The sequence below is a fragment of the Caretta caretta genome, chromosome 7 (genome assembly GCF_965140235.1).
Source record: "Caretta caretta isolate rCarCar2 chromosome 7, rCarCar1.hap1, whole genome shotgun sequence".
Classification (NCBI taxonomy): domain Eukaryota; kingdom Metazoa; phylum Chordata; order Testudines; family Cheloniidae; genus Caretta; species Caretta caretta.
In genome coordinates, this window is record NC_134212.1 from 5,596,369 (window position 1) to 5,609,478 (window position 13,110).

The 13,110-nt window shown below is 42.1% G+C and overlaps 1 protein-coding gene across 6 annotated transcripts in view; it reads left to right on the forward strand.

Moving 5' to 3' along the window:
- Window positions 1–6,949, forward strand: part of SYNPR (synaptoporin) — a 177,626-nt gene extending 170,677 nt beyond the window's left edge. For all 6 annotated transcript variants that reach the window (XM_048859024.2, XM_048859025.2, XM_048859027.2 and 3 more), the window contains 2 exons: window positions 3,451–3,642; window positions 5,103–6,949. In XM_048859024.2, the coding sequence (XP_048714981.2) occupies window positions 3,451–3,642; window positions 5,103–5,387 (477 nt within the window). In that variant the 3' untranslated portion in view covers window positions 5,388–6,949. The remainder of the gene's footprint in view (window positions 1–3,450; window positions 3,643–5,102) is intronic.
- The last annotated feature ends 6,161 nt before the right edge of the window (window positions 6,950–13,110 follow it).

Consider the following 13,110-nt stretch of genomic DNA (forward strand, 5'->3'; position numbering starts at 1 on the left):
TCGACAAACTGCAGCTCAGGGATCCAGCACATTTCAGCTGACTGTGTTGTCCGCTCTTGTTCCAAATGACGCTAGAGAAAGGAAAGGGATTAGCCAACACACCTGATTGATAGTGAACACTACACTAGCTCTGAAAAGTCTCTGGCTGGAGGCACCTGCATGAAGTGCTTTGCCAGTTGTTAAGCTTTCCTTTCTTAGCAAGCTTAATCTTCATTATCAAGTTAGTTTCACTCAATTTGCTTCTACCCGCCTCAGATTTCTACCCAATGTTATTAAAAAAAACCCTTGACTTCCTCGGCTTGATTTAATTTCCAAGGTATTAAAATTCTGGCAGAATTAAGAAAAACAAATTATGCTTAATAAAAAAGGCTTGGATTGGAACCCCATGTGACATTTTATGTGCAATTTTGGTGTGCAATTAGATTACATACCAGGCCCTGTAAGGGTGGACCTCAGTAAATAAAATGCAAGTTGTACTAAATGTCAATTTAGCAATTATCTCACCAGTTTCAGCCCCAGTTACAATTTTTCAGGAAGATGTTTGCCTTTAAACCATACCCATAGGAGCTAGAGTGTGGGTTTTTTTTACCGCTTAAGCTTCAAAGAATAACATCTTTTGCTTGAGAATAAATGAATTGCTCTCAGGCCCAGCGTTTTTACCCACCATGAAGCCCCTGGGTGTTGATATATTTGTCATCAATTCCGTAACACAAGTGTCAAGAGAATTCCTCTTCGTAGCAAGAAGCAAGGTCAGTGTAAATCAAAGCATTGTAGCATGGCCATTTAGCTGCTGCAGTCCTGTGTGTGTCAGAAAGGTTTGCCATTAAAAAAATGTAGCTAGCTTTTGGCATTCTATTGAGGTGCAGTAAATTTAATCCTGTTTGTGAGGGTGAAGAAATCGCTTCCTCGTTATTTCTTGTAAGGGTGGCTTAGGGATTTGAGTGGCTTCCAGCATTAAAAGGACATGGAGGGAGGAGGGGGGGGTGCAACTGAGGAGGTGACCCTCCTCTAAATTTAAAAATCACTTATGCTTTGCATGTCAGCCCACCATACTGCACTTTGTATTGCGTTCTTTCACGTCCAGTCATATCTCCCTTATAGGTTAAGGCCGGAGGGAGGCGAAAGGGCAAGAGAGGGAAAGCAGCCTGCACGGGAGATGGTGGGATACCAAGACACAATCATGTAATGAGTTGTGCGTTAGACTCGCAACACGTCAACCATCTGCTGCAGACTGACAGATGGGATGAACAGTGACAGTAGAATGGCTCCTTAGTTTTAGCAGGACATAAAAAGCTTGAAAAATAACACTTTTTTTTCCTCCCAAGACCCACACAGTAGCAATAGAGTTTGGTCACTTGTTCCTGTAAAAAGTGAGTGTGTGTATGTGTATAGGCATATCCATAACAGAAAACGGGCAAAGCAGTTCAGAATAAATGCAGTTTCGGTCATTAGTGAGACTCATAAAGCCCTGAAGTTCATTCTCTTGTGGCCTCACATTGACAGGAAGTAGGTAATGGTGCTTGGTACCTTGCAGAATCAAGCCCTTGGAACGTTTTTGTTTGGTTGGTTTGCTGTTCCTAGTAGTAACGGGCTAGTCAGCTTCAGAGGGCGCTCAACTGAAACACTGATGCACAATGACAGCATTTTGCAAAGGAACCCCTAAGCACACAGCATATGGTAACTGAGCTAAAATGAAGAAGCATTTTGTGGAACTGCTTGTATGGCCAGACTGAGAGTTCAGCTCTTACATCTAAATCAGGGCCAGATTTACAAATTCACTCACCACCCAGCAGCCTGCGTTGTGACACTGAGGGACAGATTTTCAAGATAGTTCAGCATCCAGCAGGCTGGATAGATTCTTCTGAAAATCTGGCCACTTACTTAGAAACTTAAATTGGATCTGTGCTCATTTCATTGAATCATAGAATATCAGGGTTGGAAGGGACCTCAGGAGGTCACCTAGTCCAACCCTCTGCTCAAAGCAGGATCAATCCGCCACTAAATCATTCCAGCCAGGGCTTTGTCAAGCCTGACCTTAAAAACCTCTAAGGAAGGAGATTCCACCACCTCCCTAGGTAACGCATTCCAGTGCTTCACCACCCTCCTAGTGAAAAAGTTTTTCCTAATATCCAACCTAAACCTCCCCCACTGCAACTTGAGACCATTACTCCTCGTTCTGTCATCTGCTACCATTGAGAACAGTCTAGATCCATCCTCTTTGGAACCCCCCTTCAGGTAGTTGAAAGCAGCTATCAAATCCCCCCTCATTCTTCTCTTCTGCAGACTAAATAATCCCAGTTCCCTCAGCCTCTCCTCATAAATCATGTGCTCCAGCCCCCTAATCATTTTGTTGCCCTCCACTGGACTCTTTCCAATTTTTCCACATCCTTCTTGTAGTGTGGGGCCCAAAACTGGACACAGTACTCCAGATGAGGCCTCACCAATGTCGATTAGAGGGGAACGATCACGTCCCTCGATCTGCTCGCTATGCCCCTACTTATACATCCCAAAATGCCATTGGCCTTCTTGGCAACAAGGGCACACTGTTGACGCATATCCAGCTTCTCGTCCACTGTCACCCCTAGGTCCCTTTCTGCAGAACTGCTGACTAACCACTCAGTCCCTAGTCTGTAGCAGTGCATGGGGGTCTTCCGTCCTAAGTGCAGGACTCTGCACTTGTCCTTGTTGAACCTCATCAGATTTCTTTTGGCCCAATCTTCTAATTCCAATCGTCCCTCTGTATCTTATCCCTACCCTCCAGCCTATCTACCACTCTTCCCAGTTCAGTGTCATCTGCAACCTTGCTGAGGGTGCAGTCCACGCCATCCTCCAGATCATTAATGAAGATATTGAACAAAATCGGTCCCAGGACTGACCCTTGGGGCACTCCGCTTGATACCGGCTGCCAACTAGACATGGAGCCATTGATCACTACCTGTTGAGCCTGATGATCTAGCCAGCTTTCTATCCACCTTATCATCCATTTATCCAGCCCATACTTCTTTAACTTGCTGGCAAGAATACTGTGGGAGACCGGATCAAAAGCTTTGCTAAAGTCAAGGAATAACATGTCCACTGCTTTCCCCTCATCCACAGATCCAGTTATCTCATCATAGAAAGCAATTAGGCTAGTCCGGCATGACCTGCCCTTGGTGAATCCATGCTGACTGTTCCTGATCACTTTCCTCTCCTCTAAATGCTTCAAAATTGATTCCTTGAGGACCTGCTCCATGATTTTTCCAGGGACTGAAAGTCTCTACCTAACTGGGGGCAATGAGCACTTTTGAAAATTCTGTCTGTGGGTTAAGACCACCATATTATTTCCAGGAAATACAAAGCTCTCTTTCTGTCCTATAATCTGAAGTTTGATTTGTTGATACATTTCCTCTGATGCTTTCGCTGCCCAGTTGACCCATCTATCTAATGCTTTTGTCTCATCTGGTTTTACAGGACTTCATCGTGACAGTGGTCTTCTCCTTCTTGTGGCTGGTGGGTTCGTCTGCTTGGGCCAAGGGACTGTCTGATGTAAAGGTTGCTACTGATCCAGACGAAGTGCTATTACTGATGTCGGCTTGCAAACAGCAGTCTAACAAATGCATGCCTGTGCGCAGCCCTGTTATGTCAAGCTTAAATACTTCGGTTGTAAGTAGATCTGTTTATTTTTTTTACTGTCAGGCAATGAAAGTGTGTGCACGTATTTTCAGCTCTCCAGACATACAGATTGGGCCACATCCTCACCTGGTATAAATCAATGTAGGTCCACTGGCTTCTTTGGAAGTTCCTAAAATGTTGCCAGTGATTTGACTGAAAATGCTGCCTCACTGAGATAGTTACCATGGAGAAAAATTATAGACTGACTTACAGGTAGTTTCATTCAATAGTCAGCTCGCTTTGGAAGTGAACATTGGGAATACACCTATAAAATAAGTGTGATTTTATGAATGTATATCCCACATGTGTGGTGCTCTAACGTGCGGAATATTTATGCCATACCGAGGTAGATATGGTCCCTGCACCAAAGATCTTCCGGACCAAGGTTCCAATGCTTAGCTAAATTTTGAACCGCCAACAAGCCATTTCCCTTCCTTTGACACTCCAGCTTTTGCTTACCTATCCATCTGGATGCTCATCCCCATGCATCCAGGATCTAAGCCAGACTGTCCATAAGAGCACCCTTCCATACACCCCACCAGTAATTCAGTTCTGCTTGTGTATTGCCTTCTCCTGCAAAGGCGTTTTCTTCAGCGGCAATGAGCTCTACAGGTGGAACATCAGAGCCCAGCAAAGGTGGCTGCAGCGGCAGCATCGGGATGAGACACAAAATCCAGAATTAGTACGGTGCACGCTCGCACTGCCTTTCCTGGGGGCCATGAAGGGTCTGTTTGCTTTCAGCTTCAATCTACCATCACATGTTGAAAAAGAAACACTCTGTCTTTGTCTTATGTAGAGCTGGGAGGAAAATGGTCTTCCTGCCCTGGCAAAATGTTCACGATTTAGACATTTTTTTCTCTATTCAGATTGGGTCAATTGAAATTTTGTTTCGATTTTGGCTTTAATTTTTACTTTGAATTCCTAAGCCAAGTCATTTCAAAGCGAGAAGCAGGACTGTTCATTTAGAAAAGGGCGAGGGTGGGTGGGGGGAGAACATTTTGACAAATAAAAAAAAAAAATGAAATTTGTCAGACTGGCCCGTTCCCATACAAAGTTTAAGTTTCAGCAAATTGTGAGTGCCTCTAACACTAATTAATATTACAAAGACGACAGCAAAACCTTCAACCACCAACCCAACAAAATAGGCAAGGCTTTCCCTCCCAACTCCCATCCCCTATAAACCACCATCCCCATCAAGCCCCAACTGGTTTAGCTACCTGGGCAAAAAGATGGGCTTTGCAGCCTCTGTCGTTGACTATTTTGGGGTAGGCACGGACCCCTGTTTCACAGCTGAGCATGTAGCTTCCTGAGCCTTTTGGGAAGGGTTGTCTTTAAATTGCCTTTGCTCATTTCATTAAAAGAAGTGTATTGGATAAAGCTGAACATTACATATATACTGGGCCACAAAAATCATGCCTTTGTACTCATGAATTGCTTTGATTCTTGTTTAGGTCTTTGGATTCTTGAACTTTATTCTCTGGGCAGGAAATATTTGGTTTGTTTTTAAGGAGACTGGGTGGCATTCCTCGGGCCAGAGGCACCCTCCAGACACCATGGAGAAACAATCAAGCAGCTATAATCAAGGTGGTTATAATCAAGACAACTATGGTCCAACTGGAGGATATAACCAACCTGCAGGCTTTGGCCAACAAGCCAACTATGGCCAGGTGGGTGAATATGGCCAGCAACAGAGCTATAATCAGAGTGGGCCCACCTCATTTGCCAATCAAATTTAGCATTCACAGAATTTGCATTCCTACACCCCTTATATGTAGACAGTGTAACAACACTAGGTTTCAGTGGCACCAGATTTGTAAAGAAAGTTTAAATAAATTAATACTCCAAGAGAGTATGTAATGTAAATCAAAGATCTAATGGTACCTATTGAAGCAGACGGTGGTGGCTAGTTTGTTATTTTTGTCACTAGACAACTGATGATGATGTATTCATCACAGGTGGTGAACTGAAGTATTGTTGTATGTATTGTATAGATAACTTTATGGTAGTTTGTATGTGTACTAAAATGGTAAAAGCATTTTGTAGCCTCAAGTCTGTATTGTGTAATATGCATAACATAATGAAGTAGAATAGAATTTTTCTTCTGCATTTTGGTGAGAAACAGAAGTGTTTTATTCTGATTTCTAAAGATTATTCAGTATATCATGATGCATGTAACATTACTCCTAAATTTTCAAGACTGCCTGTTTGTAATGCTTTAGAGCGTTTGTTTTTAGTATATTTTTTCCAGAGGAATTTTTTTAATTATTATTTTGATTAACCAGTTCCTGTGTGACTTAGTGCATGGATAAGCAGTTTCACACCAACAGAATGTTTTGGACCCTGTATATGGAACTTTTCAATTTCTGCCACTCCTTTTTTTGTTAAATGTATGTTTAAGAAAATGTATGTATATTTTATATATTTTGCAGAATTGGGTATATGGCTTACCCAAGTTCTGAATGCTTTGTAACTAAAATGTTTTTCCTTGAGAGAGCATTCAGTAGCATAAATGGTACCTGACCAACGTTTATTCCGGTTAACTAAGCTCAGTATTCATTCTATAAATCACTATTTCTATTGATGTTTTGTGAAAATTTTAACGTGAGCTGTGAAAACTAAGGACCAAGTAACTGTGTTATATGTTTACAAAGATATTTATTTAATTAGGATAACAGAGGTGCAGATGTCAGTAACCAAAACCACGTGAAAAATATGCCATGTGTCATGTACTTAATTTAACAAAACATGGCAAGGACATAGATCATTGTTAGTCAGCATTACAAAGCGTAATTATTCCTTTATTCCGGATGGAAATAATTCTATCTATGCCATTTGAAAATCATTAAATGACACTTCTGTTCCATCATTATGGTGAATGCTGGTTTTGAATAATGGTTTTGGTGCTATCAGTAAATGTTAGGAAACTGGCAAAATCTAAAAAACCTCATCTTAAAATATATAGAGGTCAGATTCCTAGCAGGTGTAAATTGGCATCGCTTCACTGAAGATTTGGACTTTGCTTCTTACAGTACATGGGATTCTGTGTAGCCAAAAGGGTCACCCTAAACTCTCTTTTCTTACTCAGTTTGAAGCCTGAAACACAGCATCATAATCGAAACTGATCATCTGCATTTCTAAATAAAAGTGTATCCGTCTATAATATTGTATGAGCTGTAATGTTAAAAGCATAAAACAGCATAGTCTTATATGATTGTTGTAACCAATTTATGGCTACTCAGTGGATGGATCTATATTGTGATATCTATTTGACCCTAATAAAGTTAATGCATACAATGTACATTTGAAGAGTATGGTGGTATTATAACAGTGTAAAATAATTCTCATTTTGAGTATTTTCCAAGATTTTTACAAGGATTGTACAGACATACATTTGGAGACATGATTCATTTCTGGTAAGTCAGTGTCACAACATAAAAATACCCAATTTTAACGTATACAGTCCAATTTCTGTGTGTGTGTGTCTCTCTCTCTCTCCAAGTATTAATAAATCAGTACTGTGTTGTTTAATTGTCCAGAACAAAACAAAAAACTGGAGTGTGTGTGTGTGTGTGCGGGGGGTGATCTTCCAGCTTTGCCCCTTTAGTTTGGTGCCCCCCAGTTTCTTGAACTGGGGGAGAGACTGTCTCTAGGCACTTGTGACTTTCTGTCCTGAGCTCCCTTAAATGTAAAACAGACATATTGGAATTGGAAAAGGTTCAGAAAAGGGCAACCAAAATGATGAGGAGTATGGAACGGCTGGCAGATGAGGAGAAATTAATAAGACTGGGACTTTTCAGCTTGGAAAAGAGACGACTAAGGGGGATATGATAGAGGTCTATAAAATCATGACTAGTGTGGAGAAAATAAATAAGGAAGTGTTATTTACTCCTTCTCATAACACAATAACTAGGAGTCACCAAATGAAATTAATAGGCAGAAGGTTTAAAACAAACAAAAAGAAGTATTTTTTCATACAATGCAGTCAACCTATGGAACTCCTTGCCAGAGGATGTTGTGGGGGCCAAGTCTATAACAGGGTTCAAAAAGAGCTAGATAAGTTCATGGACGACAGATCCATCAATGGCTATTAGCCAGGATGGGCAGGGATGGTGCCCCCAGCCTCTGTTTGCCAGAAGCTGGGAATGGGCGACAGGGAATGGATCTCTTGATGATTACCTGTTCTGTTCATTCCCTCTGGGGCACCTGACATTGGCCACTGTCAGAAGACTGGATACTGGACTAGATGGACCTTTGGTCTGACCCAGTATGGCCGTTCTTATGTTATTTGCCTATGCAAATGGGAGGCAGCATTGCTTAGTGGCTAGAGCACTGGCCTGGGATTCGAGAGATCTGGATTCTGTTCCCAGCTCTGCCCCTAGTCTGAGAAGTGGCCTTGAGAAAGGCACTTTCCCCTCTCTGTGCTTCAGTTCCCCCATCTGTAAAATAGGGATAATACTGACCTTTGTTACATGCTTTGAGAGCTGTGGATGAAAGTACTATGTAAGAGCTAGGCATAATTATTATATTATTAAGTTTCAAGTTTAAGCAAACATTTTCATCTGAAAAACAGAACTGAGGGAATGACTTAGTAATAGAACCAAACAACATATCCATGCTCAAAAAAGAACTTATACAGTAATATATTCAAGGAAGGAGTAGGATATACAGGCTCTTTAATAGTGTTTAGCCATAATGAGTTGATTGGTATCTGATACATCCTCTGCCTGGGGACTATAGTTTCATGGTCAGGCGTGTGGGTTGCAAGGTCCAATAAGTTTTTTCCCTCTCTATCTTCTCTGATGAATATAATATAGCAACCGCAAAAATGAAAACAAAAATCCATGCACGCATTTGTATCTGTTACAACTGGAGAATATGCAGGAATGTTCCCTTTGTGTTAAAGTCACGGTACAGGGCCAGTTACATCCCAGGGGAGCATCAGGAGAAAAAACACTGAGTTTGGTGTTTCCTAATGTAAGGCAAATAAATGGCTCTGTAAACTCCAGCTTCCTCTTCAAAGTCCTGTGTGCAGACGGATTTCTTTCCCACTGCGTTATTAGTGGGTGTATCTGCTAATTAGTTAAATAACTAGGTCAACCTTGAAGCATACATGTCCCTTGATGTTCAGGGCAGTCCTTCCTGCTCATTTATAATCCTTCCTGTGTGTTTCTCTTTGTTGCCCATTTCTCCGCTATCCTAGCCGTTAGACATGTTTGTATTATTAGGTATACACACTGTGGAGGCTTTTATCCCCTTCCCTCCTCACACACTCCTTTTCCCTCCAAGTAGCAGGCAGTGCTTGTGTCTCAAAGCCCAAGGCCACATGTGTGCCTCGATGCTTGCCCCTGGGCTCCCTGCAGCCTTGCCCAACGCCCTGCCTTCCAGAGCTGCTCCCCTCCCCCCACCACACATCCGCTTAAACGGCAGGTTATCCCAGCAAAATGAGAGCTGCAGAGAGTAACCCCTGGATGCGTTAGCCCTCCACCTGGGTAGCGATGGGCATCTCCCCTGCCTCAACCTGGGCTGGCCCTGTTTCCAGCCCTCATAGACAGAGGGAGCTGTGGGGCCTGGAGCATGGGGAGCAGAGACACAGAGATTGCTGATTCCCTCCCACACTGGGTGAGGATTCCTGGGGCTCTGTCTACAATGGGGTTTCAGCACAGACTTCTAGGGCAGGCCTGGCTTAACACTGGAGAAGCAGGAGGTGCAGCACAGGAGTTCTAGAGAAATAACATATAGACTGTGATCAAGTCTTGTAAGTATCTACATGGGAAACAAATATTTCCTAATGGGCTCTCCAATCTAGAGAGAGAGGTCTAACGTAGTCCAGTGGCTGGAAGGTAAAGCTAGACAATTCGGATTGGAAATAAGGCAGTGAGAGTAATTAACAACTGGAACAACTATCCAAGGTCTGGATTCTCCATCACTGACGATTTTTAAATCAAGATGGGATGTTTTTCTAAACAATCTGCTCTAGGAATGACTTTGAGGCAGTTCCCTGGCCTGTGTTACACAAGTGGTCAGACTAGATGATCACTATGGTCTCTTTTGGCTCTGGGATCTATGTATAAGGCCTGAGTTTTTTGCTCTTCGTCGTGATGGGTATAAATCCGCAGTAACTCCATTGAATCCGCGTGGCTAAAATTCCCTTGTCTTTCCCATGCAAATTCTCCAATATTTGTATTGTCCACCAGCTATAAAGCTAAGCAAAGGAAGAACAAGGCTCCAGTGGCCTTTTGCTGCCATTTAGGGACACACTCTGTGGTCGGGTACATTGTACCACTGCTTCTGGCATGCCAGGGGCAGCAGGCTGTGCAAAGGTACTACATTCCCCTCTCTAGCACGGTTAGTCTGGAGGGAGGAGGGAGCAGAGCCTTGATTCTACCCCCCGCCTCCTACAGTATATTGAGAACCGAGCAGAGACATGGAATTTACTTCCCGGAGCAGTACAAAAACCAGGAGGCCAACTATGCCTCCTGCATTCGCAGGGCAGCCCATAAGCCTAGTTGGATATTTTCTTTATTCCCATAAATCTCTGCAGATCAGTGGTTATATCTTGTCTCCTGCTTGGCACTGAGTTGGCCTGTGATAAATCATAAAGGTTGGGTAACAAGCGAGACGCAAGGAGATGCTGAGGTTCTGTGGATGGATTCATCTCGTGAGCGTTTGACCCAAGTAGCCTAATTATTCCCAATTTGCATATCCTATGAATTAAAAAGAGTTGTTTAAAACTGAGATCTAGCTCTGTATTTATGCCTGGCAAAGTCTCTGATGTACTGATGAAAGAAGCCGTTGCATGCATCTGTCTTTATTCTGCCACATGCAGTATCTCCAGAGCACCACAGTTAATATTAGAGATTTTAAAAAAACACCTCAAATAATAATAGTCCTCTGAGTCTGTTTCATGCCTATCTCAAATATTTCCCTTTCATTGTATACCTATCTAGTGGTTCTATAGTCCACTGTGTCATAAACCTTTAAGTCCTTCAGTCTACTTCTTTTAAACCAGATTGATTCAAAACTCTCTCTCTGGAATGGATGTGCTCCTTAACTTATACATTCCCCTAACATATATTTTATTCCTTCCTTTGAGGAAACAAAGAAGCTTTTTCCTTCTGGAATCCTTCCAACATCAGGAATAAACTACATTTCAAGATTAATATCGACAGCAGCTTGACACATCATTCCTTATCTGAACTATATATCTAATGTAACATTTTCAGTGCATCAACATTAAGTTTTAGTGGTATGGGGAATACTTGTCATTGCCGTTCGCTGCCATTTTCTTTATTTACATTTTCACCCTTGTGTGTCTTTTTCTTTAACAGAAATTTGCTCTTCTGAAGGCTACTGGCACATGCCTAAGAACCAGTTCAGTGATGTATTTCCAGTAAAGAGATTTTTTTCCCCCAAATTTCCTTTAATAAAATGCTTTGGGGGTGGGGTTTTAACAGGTGAATTATGTAGCTGAATAATTGTACCAAAGAGTGGTGTGTGCATTTACACCTTACACCCGATATTTTCAAATGAGTCTAAGCGAGTTTGGTGCCTGAATTCATTAGGATTCTACACCGGCTCCATGGGTCAGAGCACTCTACAACCATGGGTTACAGAGCAGAATTTGGTCCAAAGTGATATGCCGAATTCTGAAAGGTGTCTGGACTTGAAATGAGAAATGACTTTTCCCCTCAGACAGAGACTGATTCTAATAGCTTTTCAAAATGACATTTCACCTGCTTTGTCTTCTGCAGTGGGCTTCATTAATAATTGAATCATTAATGACAACAGAGCTAAATTCCACTCTCAGAACTACACGTACATATTTCTGAAGAGCGAATTCAGGGAGGATTGTGTGGGCAAAAGTGCTCAACTGATACACGGTGGGATTCTCCGCTAATCCCAAACAGGTCTGATTCCTGATGCACAGCTCTATGGTGTCCCAGGTGGTGCAGTCATTTGTATTTCCGTTTGGCGAAGTGGTCCCCATCACAAAGACCATCAGAATTCTTTCAGAAAAGGTAAATACTAGAGCACTGTTATGCTTGGGAAGTGAGAACAAGCTTGAAAGTCCTGTTTCTGGAATGTGGAACGAATGTGGAAGACCTGGAGTTAACCAGATTATAGAAGAGAACCAAAGAGCATCAAATGAGTAGTTTAGCCCACAGAAGACATTATCACTTCTCAGGGAGACGCATGCTCACCATGACTCCATCCTCCAGAATTTGACTGCCAAGTCTGAGTTGCTTGACTTCAGGAGGGGTGTGTTTCAATCAGAAGGGAAGATGGTTTATGCAGAAGAGTGATCATTGCAATGGAGATATATAATGTGTCTGTTCATGATGGATGGAAGTAAATGGCAAACCTTTCAACAATGCACTTGCTGTTCCCAAAATGAACTCATAAACCACCTCCTCAGCCCACTGCACACAACTACATTAATACAGTCATGATCCTTTGATCATTATTATGCAGGCTCTGGTAGTGAAGGTGAATGAGTGCCCTGCAAAGGAAGGAGTCAGGCCCTGATTCTGGGAGTTTTGCCAGTAGGAGTAGGATGAAGCCTCCAGCGATGAGCTAGAAAAGAGCAATGGCAGCCGAAAGGCAAATGTTCCTGAGCTGCCACTCTGGTTTGTTTGGGGTGAGGAACACAGAACACAGGGGTGGAGTGGCCCAAAACGGTACTTTGAGAAATAAACCACTTACTGGAAAATGATTGTTCTGTGAGTATTTTTGTACCCTACGTCTCCCAGCAACTTTGCCCTCCTTCTGTCAGGATGCTCATAATCCATTTGTTTTTAAAGATGAAGTGACTTTCCTTTGCGTAGCAGTCCAACCTGAAACCCTCTCCCAACATGCCATTTAAACAGCTTCCTAGACGGGAAAATATTACAATGCCAACAGCATTTCTATAATATGCTCTGTCATACAAGCCCTTTAACAATTTAAGGGCAATGCATAAGTAGAGTCCTTCCAAGCCTAGCCTATCAGTAAATGTTGGTAAACATCAGTTTCACCCTACCCACACACAAACCAATGACAAAATATTGACATTGGTCATCAAAATTTACGGATAGGCCAAGTATGAAAAATGCAGCTTGAGAACTTCCCAGAGTCTGATTTTAGGATATTTACTATGGATGTTTTGAAATGTGAAGTTGATGCGTTGGGTTTTAACCATTATAAAGATTTAACTTTTTGAATCTCAGTGTCTATTGTCATTAAATAATTGTCGGACGCCCTGCACCATAATTTCCCGCAACTGAAAATTTAAATTGATAAAATAAAAACTTAAATAAACGTTGATAGCATCCATCAATATTGTAAAAAAAAAAAAAAAATTCAGTCCCCAACCTACTTATAGATTGATAGTCCCCTTGAATTCAGTAGGACCACTCACGTGCAAAGTTATGTATGTGTTTGCAGGATCTGGTTATTAAAAGGGTGTCCATTCTCCTGCTG